General features: G+C 43.5%; 1 protein-coding gene across 1 annotated transcript in view; it reads left to right on the top strand.

Moving 5' to 3' along the window:
* Positions 1–15,725, top strand: part of stag1a (STAG1 cohesin complex component a) — a 73,017-nt gene extending 57,292 nt beyond the window's left edge. The window contains exons 18-32 of the mRNA XM_079528720.1: positions 636–929; positions 2,704–2,774; positions 3,496–3,664; positions 5,661–5,753; positions 6,998–7,172; positions 7,536–7,675; positions 8,802–8,903; positions 9,529–9,677; positions 10,626–10,754; positions 10,954–11,162; positions 11,577–11,745; positions 12,160–12,276; positions 12,738–12,852; positions 13,183–13,263; positions 13,891–15,725. Coding sequence (XP_079384846.1) covers positions 636–929; positions 2,704–2,774; positions 3,496–3,664; positions 5,661–5,753; positions 6,998–7,172; positions 7,536–7,675; positions 8,802–8,903; positions 9,529–9,677; positions 10,626–10,754; positions 10,954–11,162; positions 11,577–11,745; positions 12,160–12,276; positions 12,738–12,852; positions 13,183–13,263; positions 13,891–13,914 — 2,037 coding nt within the window. The 3' untranslated portion in view covers positions 13,915–15,725. The remainder of the gene's footprint in view (positions 1–635; positions 930–2,703; positions 2,775–3,495; positions 3,665–5,660; positions 5,754–6,997; positions 7,173–7,535; positions 7,676–8,801; positions 8,904–9,528; positions 9,678–10,625; positions 10,755–10,953; positions 11,163–11,576; positions 11,746–12,159; positions 12,277–12,737; positions 12,853–13,182; positions 13,264–13,890) is intronic.
* The last annotated feature ends 4,368 nt before the right edge of the window (positions 15,726–20,093 follow it).

The raw sequence follows: 20,093 nt of genomic DNA, 5'->3' as shown, positions 1-20,093 counted from the left end.
ACACAGAGCAAGCAACACAGGGCCTCTACTGAACATACTGTGGCTTCCAGTGGCTCTGATCAATTGGCTGGCTGCTTGATGGATTGGTGGGCTAATTGGTTGATTGATTGATGTTTTACAACTGTACATTTGGATGAACTATGAGGTGTGACATATTGACTGACTGGTTGGCGTATCGCTGTCGAATAAGCCTGCTGGCTAAAAGTCGGCTTAATTGTATTTGGCTTTTTGACTGATTGAACAAACATACGGTTAAGTGGAACACCAGTGAGATTAGATCCATGACATCGGCATTTCTCTATTGCTGTCACGCGTAATTTATGCTTTGTTGCATGAGTTGCATCGGTTGTGTCGCTCACTGAAGATAATAGATTTTCAAGCTGCTTTTGAGACCAATCTGGTACCGATATGGTATTGATATGGTATTGATATGGTATTGATATGGCCGATTCTGATTACACTACAGATTATATTGTGCATCTCTAATTCAAAGATTTGCACACATTTTCATGATAAAAAATGCAGATTTTTAGATCTGCTTTATCTCGGTTAAAGTGGTTAAGCGACACAGATGCGCCCGCAGGTCTAAATGGGGTTTAACCATCTCGCTATCTGTCCTGCCCTCCTCCGTGCAGTACCAGGCGGACTCGGAGAAGGTGGCCAACCTGCTGCAGATCCCGACGTTCTTTGACCTGGACGTGTACAGTGCCGGGCGCATGGAGAAGCACCTGGATGCCCTGCTGAAGCAGATCCGCCTGGTGGTGGAGAAGCACATCGAGGCGGACGTGCTGGAGGCCTGCAGCAAGACCTACAGCATCCTCTGCTCCGAGGAGTACACCATCATGAACCGCGTGGACATCGCCCGCTCGCAGCTCATCGACGAGATGGTCGACCGCTTCACGCACTCTGTGGAGGAGCTGCTGCAGGAGGTACCATGGGGGGGAGGGAGAGAGAGACACCATGATCACCATTACAAATTGGCGAATCATTTTCACACAAATGATTGCGATTGACGATTTAATTGTGTTTTTTGGCATCGAACATCAGAACATTATGAATAGAATTAAAACTTCTGTTTGGCTTTTAAACCCAAACCACACCAGTTGCAACTCCTTGCAATAAAACAGTTCAACCACACCAATGCAACTCCTTGCAACTGCCATTGGGGGATAATGGTTGCAAGGAGTTGCATGGCGAATCATTGGTGCGGTTTGAGCTTTAGGCTTCATAATCAGAAATAGCACTGGGCAGATATGACAAATGACTTGAATATACAAAGAAATTACTGACAAATGTAATAATTTTATACTTGTGTAAAAATGTATGGGCATTTTTCAACATGGAAACGATTGACGATTATGGGTGGGGGTGGAGAGAGAGACAGAGAGGAAGGGGGTGAGGTGAAGTTGTGTGTTTGATCTGTTTAGTGTCTATTGAGGAAATACTTTTGTGGGTTGTTTTAGAGTGGGGGTGAAATGTGGTTATTTTCTTTTTTTATATACTGTACATTATGGTAAATGGACTGCCTTCATATTAATAATGGCTGAGAGGTGTAGTGCCACCGCACCCTCGCAGCCATTATAAAATAGAGGTAAACTGAGACCTTCCATGGCTTATTGCTTTTCCAAAATGGTTACAAATATGGCAACATGAAAATCATAGACACGTCCCAATTAAAACGGTTCTTAATCATTCACTACAAGAACAACTTCTAGAAGAAAGTAGTTCACGGCAACCAGGAAGTGTCTTCCTGACAGATAAATAAAATGCCTGTTTACTCAGCCAGTCCAGCTAGGCTGCGTGTTAGACGTCAACTTTCATACACATAGAGAAACAAAACTTAACTGTTAGCTCAATCTCATTTGATAGAAATTCATAATTTTTTAAAGACCTATTTAGCTACTATGTCTATGAACATCCTGTGTAAACTGCTAGCCTGCTCCTTTGACTTCCATCACAGATGGTTTGCGAGGGATGGGGAGCACTTGTTTTCCTTACAAGCCGAAGCCCCTTACAAGCCGAAGCCCCTCAGTCACTCACAGTCTAGTCTCTCAAGACAGATTGTTGAATTTCGAGGAAAAACAGGGGTAGCTGTTTTTCTGTTATTTTCCGATCTCAGATTGCTCACAGTCCTACGCGGGTGTTTCTTAAAAGGCTTCTAAAGAAAACAAGCTCTCCCCTTCCTTTTCTCAGTTACAGTTACACTGATTGGATCACTGTAGAAACTTCACGCACCTGTGATTGATATAAAAGGTCTCTTTTAGTGCCTCTGTTAAACGGAAATCAGCCAAACTGACTCAAGGATTGGGACTAACCGTTTTAGAAAGAGCTTTTCTAGTCTTCCAACCCCTCAAAGAATGTTACAATGTATTCCTCACATTCAACTCTTCACACACTGACAGCAACCATACAAGGCTCCAACCTTCAGTGTTTTGCTCAAGAACACCACCGTTCTACCTCATGAGCCACTGTCACCCTATTTGAAATGATGTGCAACTCAGGCATTGCAAAGGTGTTTTTGACGGAATATCCAGTCAGCTACTGGCATGCCCAAAGTGGTTTGGAATGAAGGGTTTGCATTAGGATTCAATGAATTGTATCTTTCTAACAAGTGTGTGTGTGTGTGTGTGTGTGTGTGTGTGTGTGTGTGTGTGTGTGTGTGTGTGTAATATATGTAACTGGTGTTTCTGTGTCTTGCATCAGGCTGAGGAGGCGGATGATGATGACATCTACAATGTTCTGTCTACACTCAAGAGACTTACGGCCTTCCACAAGTCAGTCTCTCATTGCCTCTCTATTTAACCCTCTTATTCATCCATCCACCCACACGTCCTCACATCCACCCCTCTCAGATCTTGAAAATGGTTTAAAGCTGCAATCTAAGATTTATGTCCTAACTGGGATTGAAATCCATGAACTGGGGAGATATTGTGTTTGGGTTTTGGGCGCCTAAACGCAATGGAAGAGCAAGCATTTGTGTTAGTTACTGTATATTGTATTAACATACTCAGAGTACACACATGATAAAATGAGGGATGCACAATTAAGGCCGATATTGGTATCAATATTGAAAACAGTATTTTATTTTATATTCTTTGTTTGAATGTAAAGCCTGCTGCGGTGATTGAAGGCTGCAGATATCGTTCAAAAGAGTCTACCTGTAGAAAAAATGAAATCGTTTTCAATCTTTACTACATTTAAGTTGTTGAAGTAATTATGTTCATTCATACATTCAATTCAAACCTTTATTTATTCTCAAAGGGACATTGAGGTTACCCTCATTTGCATCGAGATACAGTACAATTTAAATACAATTGAATACATTAATAGTCGAATAGAATACAAATGTCTCTCTTCCATATAATACGATATATGACAGATCCAACAAAGCATAAATGACGCTTAAGATAGACACGTGTCCATCCATTCGTGAACTCAGACAAATATTTTAAAATGTACAATTGGAAGTGACACCTTCTCCTCCCGTTGTCTCAGTGCCCATGACCTGACGCGGTGGGACCTGTTTGGAAACTGCTACCGGCTACTGAAGGCGGGCATCGAGCAGGGCTCCATGCCAGAGCAGATAGCCGTCCAGGCCCTTCAGTGTTCCCATTACTCCATCCTCTGGCAGCTGGTCAAGATCACAGATGGAGCCCCCAGCAAGGTGCAGGATCTGTCTGGTGCACGGCCGTGCGGACACACACAAACACACACACACACACACACACACACACTCACTCACTCGGGACCTCTTTTTGTCTAGTGTGGTTTGTTGTGAGTCTTGTTGCCAGGAGGCTCTTTGATGTTTCTGTGGTATGGAACGGCCAAAACGGTGATATAATTGATGTACAGCTTTCAGCTGGCGAAACAGACACATGTCTTTTGTCTTTGGTACTAAAAGTCCCAAGTCAGAGATTGAAATTCAAAATATCATTCAGGACACACTGATAACATAACATCCAGCCCAGCTGTGATAATATTACCTCTATTCTGCATCAGTTACAGCTGCAATAAGCCCTTTTTGACCGCTAGAGGGCAGCAAGTAGTAACCTATCATAGTAAGTTAATAGGCGTGCAGTTTATTAATGAAGCTTAATGAAGCTGTACAAATCGCATTGTGGTGATCAGTAACAAAGTCCCCCCCCCCCCCCCCCCCCCCCCCAACTATACAATTTGAGTAACTAAACTGAGATTATTATTTTATTTTTTTACATGCATAATTTATCTGCTATTACTAGTTACTTTTGAATTTCCTGGAAATGCACAAGAAACATGCATTTCATTCATAAAACGTACTGTTTTAAAACATATTGATGTCCTGCATTGTTAGTTAGTTAGTTAGTTTTTTTCAACCAAGGTTCAGGTTTTAGGTTGTTATTAGATAAAGTATAATTATTTTTTCATTTGCTGCTTTCTTTCGTTTTAGGGATTTTAGCTGTTTTTGACGGGGGGGCAGGGGAATTCGAGCATGGGGCTAAATTTGTATTTATTTACAAAATGTTATAGCGATTTATTTTTTTATTATTCACTATAGTCCTGCTAGACCCCAATAAATTACATCTGGCCACAAAAGATCACGGGATCTACTGAATGTGTCAAACTGACATATTGAGCCTATGACACACAGTGTCACAGGCTTCCCCCCAGTAGGCTACGTTCACAGTCAGTAGATCCTGTGATCTTTTGTGGCCAGATGTAATTTCTTGGGGTCTAGCTCGAATGCCCCCGCCCCCCCTATCAAAAACAGCTAAAATCCCTAAAACGAAAGAAAGCAGCAAATGAAAAAAAATAACACTCATCTTTTACTTTCTCTAATAACAACCTAAAACATGAACCTTGGTTGAAAAAAACTAAAGTTGTCCTTTAAGGGTTCAGGGAGTTAAGGGCTCAAGTCAGGTGCAGTCCACATTGGCATTTTAGCCCAAGTTTTTGTTTGTTTATTCAATTGAAAATTTAAATATGTTTTTAAAGTGAGTGGTGCTGTACTGTACTGTACTGTACTGTACTGTACTGTACTGTACTGTACTGTACTGTACTGTACTGTACTGTACTGTACTGTACTGTACTGTACAAACCCTCCTCCCTGGCCTGTGTGTCTGTGTGTTAGGCAGTGCAACAGTGACACTTGGTGGTGAACAAACGCTATAATGCTATTTTCGTGCTCGGACACAGCCAGGGACACAGGGACAGACCAAGGGACCCAGCCACACACATAGCTGTCTATAGGAGTGGTTGCACCACTCAAAAAGTGTTGGAGTGTTGAAGATCCACATATTCTGTCGACACAAGTTAAGATACCATTATATTAAATGTATAGTGTTTTCATATGTTGTTCTCTGGGGCAACCACACATCTGTTTTTAAATCCCCCAAGTAAAACTCCATCATCATTAGTCAATGTACCAGAGACTCTCTGAGTCACTCGGAGCCAACTGGCAACAACAGAGATGTTATTGATTTCCCTCATTAAGTTAGGGCAAGCGCTTTAGAATTACAATCATTAACATTGTGGTTGTGTAATTTGGAATGATCCAGTTATCCAGTGCCACATTAAAGCATTTAGCCGGCATAAGTGAAAGTGTTTACAAATTGAATCTGCTAAATTGACATTTTCTCACTGTGTGCGTGTGTGTGTGTGTGTGTGTGTGTGCATGCGTGTAGGATGACCTGATTGCTCTCAGAAGAGTGGTGAAGTCATTCCTGGCTGTGTGTCAGCAGTGTCTGTCCAACGTCAACACTCCGGTTAAAGAACAGGTAACACGTCACATCTCGTCTCAGCTGCTGTCATGTTTAAGGTCTCTGATGAGGTCAGTGGTTCCCAACCATTTTAGCTCGAAGACCTAAAAGAGAAATTTGATTTCGTTTTTTTTATTTATTTTTTTATTTATGGAATTTCTTAGATTTTTCTAAAATGTATGAACTTCTATGGAATGCATGTTTAAATTTATTTAATTTATTATTAATAATGTTGATCAAAATAATTATTCTACGTTCTCTAATTGTGTAGACTGTGCCAGATGTTTAACTCTATAATTTTGGCTAGCTGTTAGCATAAACCCCAGTTCCCAGTGCCACCATACGCGTTCACTTTAAAAGACAGAGTTTGCCAGCCCCCCCACACACTCGCTACACATTGGAACAAGCACACACTGTTTACCTTTCGTCAGAAGCTTATATATGGCACCAGCGTCGCGGTACAAAGGCACAAATTAAATCCGAAATGTGGATGGCAGAAGATCCACCAAGGACAGCGATCCTGGAGTCCGACTTATGGAGGTTGGAAAATCCTCCTTTCAACTGCTTTGCACTGTGATTTAGTTTTTCAATCCCATAGTTGGAACTGTGGGGCGTTTTCTCCCACTTTCTGAGCAAATCGCTAACACAGCAGTAGTAGTAGGGTGAACACAGGTGTTATTATTGATAGTAGGTTCCATTCCTTTCAGGCCAGACAGTCAGGGAACTGCTATTGCGTATGTTGGCTCATTGGAAAGGCTCTGCTACACAACCTAGAACAGAACCTTAATAGGTGTCATTGGTAACCTGTGTTTACCCTATTATTTCATGCCAATATGGATGCCTTGAAAAAAGGTCTATTGATTAGTGTGAACTTCCTTGGCCAATGAAGTGATGTAGGTGATCCTGACAGCTGTTCTTAATTGTAGAAGCTGTATGCTCTTTTGTCTCCTCTCTGCTGTCTCACTAAAGCATAAATGTGTGGGAAAATAACCTTTTAGAAAGAATATCCAACAAATGGCATAGGTTGTTTTTATAATGACGGTGATCATCCTTGTTGTTCCTATCTCTAGGCACTCGAGCTGTGCATGCAGTTACGTGAATATATTGTGTTCTTTTTCCCGCGTGCGCACACACACACACACACACACACACACACACACACACACACACACACACACACACACACACACACACACACACACACACACACACACGCAAACATACACTCTGTAATCCATGTTTTCCTTCGCCTCACTCTGTAGGCGTTCATGTTGCTGTGTGACCTGCTGATGATCTTCAGTCACCAGCTGGTGTCTGGGGGCCGAGAAGGCCTCCAGCCGCTGGTCTTCAACCCGGACAGCACGCTGCAGAATGAACTCCTCACCTTTGTCCTGGACCACGTCTTCATCGACCAGGATGACGAGAATCAGAGCATGGGTGAGAGAATAAATCGAATAGACTTGTGGTTCGTTTGTAGTAAATGGCAGATTTTGTTAGCTTGGTGCACAGATTATGTAATATCATGTCGTGTTTCTACCCCTGGAGGAAAGCTTAGGCCAGAACATCCACAACCCAGATAAAGTCTGTAGTTTGTTGCCTTTGGGACCAGGCTATTGCTAGCCTAGTTACGATAGTTTGGGACTCAGCTTACAGAGGCTGAGGGAGAGAGAGAGAGGAAGAAGCACCACCTGAAAGAAAGTTAAGATATAGTTACAACTGGAATACAACAAAACTACAGTACGTTTCTTCTCTCTTCCCTCCTTTGACAATGTTCTTTCCCCTCCATCCTTCTGTCTACAGAGGGAGACGAGGAGGATGAGGCCAATAAGATTGAGGCTCTCCACAAGAGGAGGAACTTACTGGCATCCTTCAGTAAACTCATCATCTACGATATCGTGGACATGCCCGCTGCAGCAGACATCTTCAAGCACTACATGAAGGTGGCTGTCCTAGTCTTCTACTTACCACATTGTTTTTCTTTTTGTTTTCTCTTCTTTTTTATCCCACAATTTTTTCACCCAGTGTCAATTATCTAATGTAATCCTGGGCTCTACACTCCCTCCGCCAACCTGGGGAGAGCAACGGACTGACCTCATGCTTCCTTCAATGCATGAGGAGTTCACCGGTTGAACGTAGCGCGTGGAAGGAACACGTTATTCCAACCAGTTCCTTTCCTCTCCATCAGGCGCTCCGGGTGGCCATGGGGAGGCAGTTTAGAGACCAGCATTGCTGCATGTTTTTTGTGAGGGTACCTACCTACCCTAGTAGGGGACACGGGGGATCTTGTGAGGGTACCTACCTACCCTAGTAGGGGACACGGGGGATCATGTGAGGGTACCTACCTACCCTAGTAGGGGACACGGGGGATCATGTGAGGGTACCTACCTACCCTAGTAGGGGACACGGGGGATGCCACATACCACATTGTTTTTCAAACATGATCGGCACTACTGAGCACCGTATGCTGTTCACCAGTTTAAACCTGGCCTAACCTGGCCTCCCTATTTTGGGCATGTCATTATAGGAGACAGTTTTGGAAAAAAAAGAATTAGGACAATTCCAAAAGTAGTAATAATGGCGGATCAAAGTATAAAATCACACCCATGTGAAGTGCGGGGCGCTCATATATTAAAGTCTAACTCATGTTGATTAGGTGATGTAATGGTGATGTAAAACAACCGGCACAAACACAAACATTAAATGCCATTAACAATAAAGAGACAATATGGTGTAAATGGAACATTATGACGTAAATGTTCCCTTCATTGTCAATGGCGTTTACAAAACAAACATTGAACTAAAGACAAACATTAAACCTGTGTATAGGAGGGGCTAGCGCCCCTCAAAAATAGGTTCAAGGACTTTCTTCTATTTGGGTGGTGTTACAGTCACTTTTACAGATCTGATTTATCTCGTCCCTGATTTATTGCTAATGATCACATTTCCCAGCAACTTTGGTTGAGCAGGCAGTAGAAGTAAACAAGCTTCAAAAGAGTTAGCCATCAGATGAAATGAGATTGAACAGTTGAACTGACAGCTCGCTCTTCTTTTAATACCTTCCTTCAGTATTATAACGACTATGGAGACATCATCAAGGAGACGCTCAGTAAGACCAGACAGACAGACAAGATCCTGTGTGCCAAGACACTCATCCTCAGTCTGCAGCAGGTAAGGACTGGACTGTACTGTGCTTGTGTAAACCAAGGTTATAATAGTTTGGGATTTTTCATTGTAGTTCAGTTTTAGTTAGTTTTGACAATTATTTTTCTAATTCAGTTAGTTTTAGTAGTTGGGGCTAGTTTTTATTTTTGTGACAACACTTAGTTTTAGTTTAGTTTTTTATTTTTAGTGTTAGTTTTAGTGTTAGTTTTAGGTTTTTTCATACTTTGGGTTATTTGTCAGGTGCAGGATTCAAAAAGGTCAAAGTAAGTAGCCCTATTGTGTAATGAAAACTCAACAAAAGATGCAATTTAAAAATATATATTCAGTTACTGTTACTGTACTGAAAAACTAAAACTAAGGGCATTCTGTCTATAATTTAATTTCTTTTTAGTTAGTTTTGTAAACACACAAGTTTTTGTTTTTTATCATAGTTTTGATTTAGTTCAGTTAATGAAATTGTTTGTTGAAGTTGTTTTTGTTATTTCGTTAACTTACGTTAACTATGTAAACACAGAGTCTTTTGACTCACTGTTCCAGTCGGTGTTTCATTGAGTGCATTCGCTCTTGAATGTGTGTGTGTGTGTGTGTGTGTGTGTGTGTGTGCGTGCGTGTGTGCGTGCGTGCGTGGTAGCTGTTCAACGAGCTGCTCCAGGACCAGGGTCCCACCCTGGACCGCACGTCGTCCCATGTCTCGGGCATCAAGGAGCTGGCCCGACGCTTCGCCCTCACCTTCGGCCTGGACCAGATTAAAACCAGGGAGGCCGTGGCCACTCTGCACAAGTAAGACCCGCTGGTGTGCTGGGGAAAAAGTAAAGCATTTACTGGTACAAAATCTACTCAAAGTGCCAAAAGTAAAAGTAGTCATTGTGCAGAATGTGCCATGTGCATGCGACGCATTGTGACTCTTGTGAGCTTGTGGATCGGCTATTTTCAAATGGCCGACTATTATAGGGCTGAAGTGTTTAATGTATGTTTTGTAATAATAATGAAAGTAACTAGTAACTAACGTTTTCAAATAATTGTAGTGGAGTAAAAGTACAATATTTGTAGAATGGAAGTAAAAGTATTGGAAATTAGAAATACTCAAGTAAAGTGCAAATCCTAACTTACTTACAGTAAGTACAGTACTTTGAGCAAATATACTTAGTTACTTTCAACCACTGGAAAAAGTAAACATATTAGTATTGGCATCAAAATGTACTTAAAGTACCAAAACCCAATCACCAAGTTGTCAAAAATAATATTTACAAACGGCCGAAATGTATATAGGGCTGAAGTGTTTACTGTATGTTTTGCAATAATAATCAAAATCTACAAAGTAACTAGTAACTCAAGTTTTCAAATAATTGTAGTGGAGTAAAAGTATAGTACTTGCCTCTGAGATGTAGTGGAGTGTGTGTGTGTGTGTGTGTGTGTGTGTGTGTGTGTGTGTGTGTGTGTGTGTGTGTGTGTGTGTGTGTGTGTGTGTGTGTGTGTGTGTGTGTGTGTGTGTGTGTGTGTGTGTGTGTGTGTGTGTGTGTGTGTGTGTGTGTGTGTGTGTGTGTGTGTGTGTGTGTGTGTGTGTGTGTGTGTGTGTGTGTGTGTGTGTGTGTGTGTGTGTGTGTGTGTGTGTGTGTGTGTGTGTGTGAGCAAACTGACTACACAGGTCAGCTTTTGGTGCCCTCTTGAGACAAGTCCAATATTGAACTTTCTGTGTGTTTTTGCTCTCCCTGATGTGGTCTCTTCCAGGGACGGAATAGAGTTTGCATTTAAGTACCAGAATCCCCGCGGTGGAGAGTACCCTCCCCTCAACCTGGCCTTCCTGGAGGTTCTCAGTGAATTCTCCTCCAAGCTACTGCGCCAGGATAAAAAGACAGTGTAAGTACCACAGCACTCTGGCCACTTTGTATGGCAAGCATGTGTGTGTGTAAGTGATGTTTTTGCTTTGTTTTGTTAAAACAAAAAGTATATTGTTAAAAAGTTTAAATGCGGCAAAAGTGGTCCCCTGACAGATCTACTTAAAAATAAAAAACCCCAAATAAATGTGTTATTGGCGGCGCGTCTGTCTCCTCCTCAGCCATTCGTACCTGGAGAAGTTCATGTCGGAGTCCATGTCGGAGCGGCGGGAGGACGTGTGGCTGCCGCTCATCTCCTACAGGAACAGTCTGCTGACGGGAGGAGACGATGCGGACCGCATGTCCGTCACCTCCGGCTCCAGCAGCAAGACCAGCTCCGTGCGCAGCAAGAAGGCCCGGACGCCGGCAATACACAAGAAACGCATAGAGGGTATAGCAGGGAGACCATGTATCTATCTGTACACTTGTTTGGCTGTGCAAGAAACTCAGAGAGGGTTGGATTATATTCATTCACGTGTACACATACTGTACATGCATGTATACAGCTTTACCAATTAAAAACCCTATACTTATTTGACAGGACTCTCCCAGGGCTCTATAGTAGGCCCTCTCCTCTTTTCAGTCTACAGTGCTCTACACAACTATATAGATTCAGAAATAGCAGGTCTACAAGCTCCCCCCCCCCCCCCCCAAGAATAGGGTTAAATGACAGTTAATCCAAGGATGTAAATGACCACTAAAGGGTGCTAAAGGGTGCTATCAGATGCTGTTCTGGCATGTGGAGATATTGATTTCCCACTCATCTTCGTTGTTGCTGACGTGACATTTCTCTGTGTGTTTCCAGAGGAGAGTAGCGTGGAGGGCTCGTGGATGCTGCGTAATGACACGCTACAGACACCGGGGGCGCTGCAGACTCCTCAGCTCACCTCCACCGTGCTCCGAGAGAACAGACCGGCAGAACACATGCCAGACCCCGACTCAGAGCCCGGATCAGAAAACGACTTTGTACACAAGTCAGTATAGTGCACATATACACATAATCACATACATACACATGAACTAGAACCTCCAGAAAAATGCGTTTTTGATGTGTTTGCATAATTTACCGCATAATCAGCCAAATGGCGCAAATTATGCAGGGGGCTTTTTTTCCTCAAAAAGGGCGCATAATCGCACAGACATCTCGCATATTTTGCAAATTCCAGCCTTTGTTTTAGCAACTTTTTGCATATTCTGCATTTTTCACAACTTTTCGCATATTCCCTTCTGGCCTTCATCAGCATTTTATTGAAACGCTTTGAAAATAATTTTATGTGTGTGATTAATTTAATGATAATCAGCTGCAATTGTATTACTATCACCTGTTGTTTGCAGCGGGAACAGTGGGAATTTAGACTAAAATACGATGTGTTGGATGTGCTGTGCAGTCCACAGATGCAGATGTCATGGCTGGGCCAGCAGAAGATGGAGGAGGTGAACCGGAAGGACCGCTCAGGGATGAACTACATCAAATCACGAAGCAACCAGGGGGTCAGACAGACTGTGTAAGTGTGTGTGTGTGTGTGTGTGTGTGTGTGTGTGTGTGTGTGTGTGTGTTTATGTTTACTTGGCTCAGTAAATTGCGATATCTCTGGTTCATGACCCTGATTAAAGAACTAAAATCTTTAAAAAATAATTTAGTTATGATGCATAAAATGCTGTACTTTCATGGAATTAATTAACACAGCACCTGGGGGGCAATGAACTCAACTTGATTTGTATAGCCCTCAATCACTGTTACTGTCTCGAAGGGCACAGGCAAACCGAACAAACGGCCCGCTGTCCTTAGAGCCCCAATTGGACAAGGAAGGGGTTCCTTGTTCCTTTCCCCAAAAAGAAACCTTGGTGGAAAAAGAAAAGGAAGAAACCTAGGGAACAACGAGGGGGGACCCCCGCTGGCATGGCGGACAGGTGTGCAATAAATCAGTATGTAACATTCACATGTGTTTGTTCATCTGCTCTCCAGACGAGGGCTCATGGAGGATGACGCAGAGCCCATCTTTGAAGATGTGATGATGTCATCGCGAGGTCAACTGGAGGACATGAACGAGGAGTTTGAGGACACCATGGTCATTGACCTGGTCAGTGACATCACTTTTCCCATCCACCATCAACCCCTGAAATAGCACGAAAGGAAGCCTGCTGTTGTGGCACTTTTAGTGCTTCAGCAAGTTCAGTATTCTATTCTGTACTTCCTCTCTACCTTGTGTTTCCTGCCTTTCTACACTGTAAAACTATAACATCTTCACTTCAGTGTTAAGTCATTGAACTATATACTGTAGTGTACTATCATGGTTTTGTAGTCGCACTTCGCCTCGCAACTCAACTAATAATCATAGTCCTTTGCAAAGGACAAAAGCGATGCTCACTCATTCGCTCTGCTCACTATTTTTGACTTTTATCCTTCCCAGCCACCATCTAGGAACAGACGTGAGAGGGCGGAGCTGAGACCGGACTTCTTCGACTCTGCGGCGATGATCGAGGACGAGTCGGTGAGTGAAAGCAGATCTGGCAGGGAACCCCTGCGGTGTGAGAACCACAGTGAACTCTACAAGTATTTGGGCAGTGCTTTCCCACTTTGATGTATTGGTTGTTGTTTTTCTTATTTTTTGGAATGTAATCCAAACATCTGGGTGCACTGACAAACAAGACAGTACTCATAGAGGCTGACAATGTGGTACTGATGCAATTATAGCATTGCAGTTGCAGAGCATCCAAAATCCTAAGACTTATACGACGACTAGAAGAAACAGAACTTCAATGTACAGGATGTATTGTTATTCAAATATGTATGGAGCTCAGTTAATGTAACGGTTAATTCCCCAAACAGATATTTGACCCGTTTTTATGTTTTATATTTTGATGAAAAGCGTGTGTAGCATAATGCCGTTTGTAGTAACTGAAGTCGCTTAAAATCACTACACCAAACGGCAAACATACGGGAAAACGTTGTTTTCATGTACTGTGCATGTTTAGCCGTTTTGTTTACAAAACAAGCTACAAGTTCTGGGATTCAACGTATGGACAGAAAGGGTTATAGTATATCTTACCTTACCCTTATCCCTGAACTTATTTGCCATTTGTTGGTGTATGACATTCCCTTTCCTTTGTTATTCCAGGGATTCACCATGCCCATGTTCTGATCTGAGGTGGGTGGAAAGGCAGCATTCCTGACACCAGGACCTGAGATGGGGGGGGGGGGGGGGGGGGGAGGGGGTTGGATTGTCTACTCTGAACCATCTGCCAATCAAACTTTTAAGACAAAGAAACCCCCATCAACATCAATGAAGAATCTCTTTATTTCACACCTGAGGGGGAGGACGATCGCAGAGCAGTATCAGCAACAGGACATGGGATCAGTCAGAATTTACCCCCTCGAGCTGATGGTCTCACTTCAGGCCAGCCAGAAGATCCAGTCCAGCCCTCGGAAGAAGACCTTACCCATTCTAAACCATGACTATCACAAACTGAGCGAGGGTCGCTTCCTTGTACGCCTTCCTCCAGCCCTTCTCTTCCTCCTTAGCCCATCCCTTCGGTTTAGCTCTGTTTAGCTAGAGTTCCGATTAGCACTCGGGCTAATACCGCCGTTGGCCGAAGGGCACTTGCGTCCTGTTTTACAGTCCCCTGTTCCACAGATGTACAGTTGTTAGTTCCGCTTCCCCTCCTCCTTTACACAGCACAGAGCAGCGTAACGCACTGTACAGTACCCGTCCCGTCCCGTCCCAACGACCCCTTGTTTGATGTCCCTCTCACATCCGTCGGGTTTCGTTAAAGCCAGACAGGATTTCAATATTAAATGTTTTAAATCTTTGCTCTTATACCCCCCTCTGTTTGTTTTGTATCTGATCTGTCTGTGGTGGTGATGATGATAGTGGTGGTGTGTGACGTGTATACTGTGTTGGTTATGACGGTTGGATAGCTGTGTACACACACACACACACACACACACACACACACACACACACACACACACACGCACCCTCAAAAATGATTGGTTTTACACTGCTGTGGAGGAAGTGATGTAATTATTTTGTGCGTGACGTCAAAGAAAGTCAAGTGTTGCCATTGGACAGTTGTGTGACACGGAGGTAGTGAGCCCAAACTTCAGACCTTTAGCCCCCCCCCCTCAGAACTCAGAAATACATACTGTACACATGCCACCAAATCACAGCTTTTTAACATAAAAAGTTGGGGGTTGACGAAAAAAAGATAAACATATTTTGAATTCTGTAGCTTTAGTACAAAAGTTTTAAATCCAATTGTGTTTTTTGTTTGTTTTTGTCTGATGTTTGTACAGCTCTTTCTTGAATATGTATCTCGTTGCCAAATTGTGGCCTACATACAGTATATACCGGTACCCTCCCTCCCTCTGTAACTCATATCTAAAGGTTAGAGAAAGCCTAGACTGTTGCTATGGGATACCAGCTAAAGCGCTGTATGGTTCGATTGTAATCGTTTGACAGATTTGTTGCAGCCAACTAGGCTTGTTCAATAACGAGACCGCTGATGTTCCAGGTCAAATCAATATTGTGTAAATCGCAAACCTACAAACACGGTTACGCGATCAAACAACACAGCTGCAGATTCATTGCCGACTTCATATCTGTTCATATCCAGTACAGCAGTGGATCTGTATGGCTGTGTTGTGCGATTGGTCAGTAGGTTTGTTTGTGTTCAACATTCAAGGTTCATGGATGGTTCAGGGTTCTTTGCGTCAGGTCATTTATGTCACAGTCACAACTGTAAGCTGGTTGGTCGGTCGGTCGGTCAAATCAATCATGCACAAGTTTTCCCATTGGCTGGTTTGACAGTCCTTCTGTAAATACGAGAGGCAATTGGCTCTTTACGTGGCGCAATTGACATAACCTGCCCTTAAATGCTCTAAAAGCCTGTTTTGTTTTTGTTTTTTTCTGTGAACTTAAATTCTTTTTAATAAAATTAATTCTGTAATCGAGTTGTGGACCACCAGAGTGTATTCAGCATATTTGACATGTTTTTTTTTAAAATAACATTAACTTTTTCATAATCACAGTGCACTTCACCTCATCACTTTCTTGCTGTGCAGCGATGCCTGGACTCAACTTTGACAGCTTTCAGGTAAGGTTTCATTATCCACCAATATGTGTTCCCCAAATCTTAACTCTATCTACCAGTCATTATAAAAGATGAATATGAAGTTTTTGCACTACAAACTACACCAAATCGCAGCACCACTTGTACTCATTAGAGTTGCTGTAGGCTACATTCTGCAATTCCAATTAATTGTCACTTGCCCCAAGTCAATCACACAAACCCCCAACAGGAGGTGAACCGTCCTAGCAATAACCAGCCTAAAACATCCACTGAACCAGCCCTGTCTGCATCAACACCTTATTGCACAAGAGTCCATGACAACGGTCAGTTCCTTATGGAGAAACTGAAAAAAGAAAACCCGTCATCAATGGTTAATGAATGATAGACAATTGGTAACTGTGCTCTATTGCTGAAAATGAAAGCAATTTAAAAAAAGTCATAAATAGCAGGAGGAATAAAACACACAGGGAAAGTCTCTGGTATAAAACTACCAAGCTAACTTATTTAAGTGAGAGTTCTAAAAAGGTCTGTTGCATGGCTGAGGATTGCTACAGTACATGATTTCTCGCCTTTTCACTAAGGCATCAAACGTTACACAATCCCTAAAAACAATGGCTGTATGTGGCTCTAGGTATAAAAAAAAGAAAGGAACATTATCTGCATTTCATTCATCGTTTGTATCGGTAGATATTACTATGGAACCATTGGCTTAAAGGGATAGTTCACAATTTTTTAACTTAATTTGTATGAAATACTTGCCATTAATATAGTGTTTGCAACGGTATTAATTGATTGCCCGAGTCCCGTGGTCGCAGTTCTGCTCTGGTTTTGGTAAATATTAAGTAGTTCCGGTCATTTTGTGGGGGGCCACGCATTAAAAGTAAATTAATCCACAAAACTAGCATCATTTGTATTGTTGACATTTCTAAAATAATAGCGCAACTTTCGTTCAACTTTGACCCCTCTATCACATGGAACTATTTTTTGGGCGTAGTGTGATAGGGGTAAAAATGAACGGAAATTGCGCTAATATTTTTGAAATAGGTCAACAATACAAATTATGCTAGTTTTGTGGATTCATTTACTTTTAATGCGTGGCCCCAATGCCCCCCACAAAATGACCAGAACTACTAAATATTTCACCAAAACCAGAGCAGAACTGCCACCACGGGACTCAGGCAATCAATTAATACAGTTGCAGCCACTATATTAATGCTAAGTATTTCATACAGCTTAAGTTAAAAAAATTCTGAACTATCCCTTTAAAAGGGAGAGAGTTTGAGGGACAGAAGAGGGCTAAACTATTTATGAGGGTTTTCCAACCTGGTAGGCATCACCGGCCACCTCGCCTTTCACTGAGCAGACAAACATCAAACAAGCGCAACGTCATACAACGTACACCAGCATGATTTGCCCAAGTCACTCACCATAAACCATGGAGCCAGTACCTCAATGGGTCTGCTTGGGTCCACAACATATGCTGCAAAAATAATTGTTACTTTTCTATACTCAACTTTCTGAGGACCCCCCACCCCCAACAAAACAAAACTTTGAGCTGGATCACATCCATTATAAACAAACCAGATGGGGAGAGATGGATAGGTGGGGTAAGAGTGCAGAGACAATTGGCTGGTTTCATATTGCATATGTTTCTAAACCCCTCCTCCTCCTGCTCGTCTCTGGCTTGTGAATGTCCTTTAGGGACGCCTGGCATCCTCACGTTTCATTGGCCAACGTTGCCTCAGCACCAGGAGCTTCTGGGTGACAAACAAGGGTGCTGAACCAACAGAACACTGAAAGTGACTGGCTGGCTGGGTGGGACGTATCTCAGGAGGGGTCCGCTGGGTGGGTGGGACGTATCTCAGGAGGGGTCCGAGCCGAGGAAGAGTGACTGGCTGGGTGGGTGGGTGGGACGTATCTCAGGAGGGGTCCGCTGGGTGGGTGGGACGTATCTCAGGAGGGGTCCGCTGGGTGGGTGGGACGTATCTCAGGAGGGGTCCGAGCCGAGGAAGAGTGACTGGCTGGGTGGGTGGGTGGGTGGGACGTATCTCAGGAGGGGTCCGCTGGGTGGGTGGGACGTATCTCAGGAGGGGTCCGCTGGGTGGGTGGGACGTATCTCAGGAGGGGTCCGAGCCGAGGAAGAGTGACTGGCTGGGTGGGTGGGAGGGACGTATCTCAGGAGGGGTCCGAGCCGAGGAAGAGCAGGAGATTCAGGCAAAGTACATGGTCCTCAGTGTGTCATGGTGAATCTGAACAGCCTTGGCCAGAGTCTGGGGGTCCCTGCCGTTACTCTGCGCAGACACATGGCTACCCTCCTCACTGTGGCAGAGAGAGATGGAGCATTCAGTATTAAAAAAAGGAACATAATCAGGGTTCTATTGTGCTGCCATTGTTTTCTTCAAATCGTTTTTCCTTTTTCTCCAAATTTAGTTATACAACTTGTATACTGTGTAATCCCTGTCAATGCTGACCCTACAGTTGGATGTTAGTCGAGCACATGCCTCCTCGGATACACGTGAAGTTGCCAGCTGTTTCTTTTCATGTGACAGTGTTGAGTGACTATTGTGACTATTCCACAATCTTTGAATGCTACAGTATATATAGTCTGGAACTACACCTTCCAAAAGCTGAGAAAGGACAAAATCAGTTGCTTGGCAGGTGTGAAAAAAGTTGCTGATGCGCCTGAGAGCCAACACAGACAGACGGCTACTGTGGTGCTAAGGATAACCTATGCCTTGATGTCTTTTTCAGCAACAAACCCGCTGCTATCCAACGGTTGAAAGCTGATGCTGCTCTACGACTTGCGACCAGACGTGACAGTGTACACATTGCCCATTCAACGGAAGATTTTCGGTAGCAGACACTTTCCAACACTTACCACCACCAAAGTAGGTGTGGTGGAGAGAGAGCTAACTGAATTAACCACTTAATTTACATTATTTCACAATTATATGCAGAGAAAAGCAATAGAACAAAAATATATCGCATGGATGCAACTGGGACGTATCCTCAGTGATGTATCCAAAGGTCATCGGTGTTTCGGGTCTCACGAACATCATACCCCTCACTCGGGTGACCAAGTCCCAACTTACCTCCCAGTAGCGACCCTCGATCAGACCCACCCTGGAAAGACCAGGGTCACACAATCCGTTGGTACCACTACTACTATGCCGGGACTGAGAGGTACAGTTCTGGCATGTGGAGGGACTAGGCTCTGTGGGTTGCCTCCTGTCCGGGCCCCTCCTACGTCTCACCAGGTCCACTCCTGCTCTCACCAGGAGTACAGCGAGGATCTGTGCGTTGCACCAGACTCCCAGCACCAGGAGTACAGCGAGGAACTGTGCGTTGCACCAGACTCCCAGCACCAGACACTTCATTCAGGAGTACAGCGAGGACCTGTGCGTTGCACCAGACTCCCAGCACCAGGAGTACAGCGAGGACCTGTGCGTTGCACCAGACTCCCAGCACCAGACACTTCATTCAGGAGTACAGCGAGGACCTGTGCGTTGCACCAGACTCCCAGCACCAGGAGTACAGCGAGGACCTGTGCGTTGCACCAGACTCCCAGCACCAGACACTTCATTCAGGAGTACAGCGAGGACCTGTGCGTTGCACCAGACTCCCAGCACCAGGAGTACAGCGAGGACCTGTGCGTTGCACCAGACTCCCAGCACCAGGAGTACAGCGAGGACCTGTGCGTTGCACCAGACTCCCAGCACCAGACACTTCATTCAGGAGTGGTGGATTCCTGAGCCGCAATGGTTCTGCAGGCTCAACAGATTGTGTTTTAGCAAGCTGATGAAGTAATTAATTGAGCATTGAAGTTGAGCATAATGTTGCTCTGAAAGGGAATAGTTATAAGTTGGTTATAAGAGTGTAGAAGATATAGTACACTGTGAAGAAAACTAAATTGTCTGGATTATGAAAGTATTCACTCAGAAATATGAAAAGGATTCAAAACAGCATGTAAACAATAAAGTATAAACCACAAAGACATTCCAAACAAACAACCAAAGTCAGAGAGGACTGTGGTGTAGAGCTGAAGCAAAGCTAAAGAGATGATTATTTTTAACAACTATACAGTAGATGCAAAGATAAAGGGTTTCCTTCAGTGGGCAAATGCCATTCAATGTTAACAGCTACATCAAACAGTTGGATTGAATGGAAGTTGTAAAATCAACCTTTCTGTGCTCCGATACAAAATATGCCAACTTCAACAAAAAGAGAAAAGTGCAAAATGTGGCAGGAA

Source organism: Electrona antarctica (assembly GCF_951216825.1).
Source record: "Electrona antarctica genome assembly, chromosome: 18".
Lineage (NCBI taxonomy): Eukaryota > Metazoa > Chordata > Actinopteri > Myctophiformes > Myctophidae > Electrona > Electrona antarctica.
This window is presented reverse-complemented; position numbering and strand designations above follow the sequence as displayed.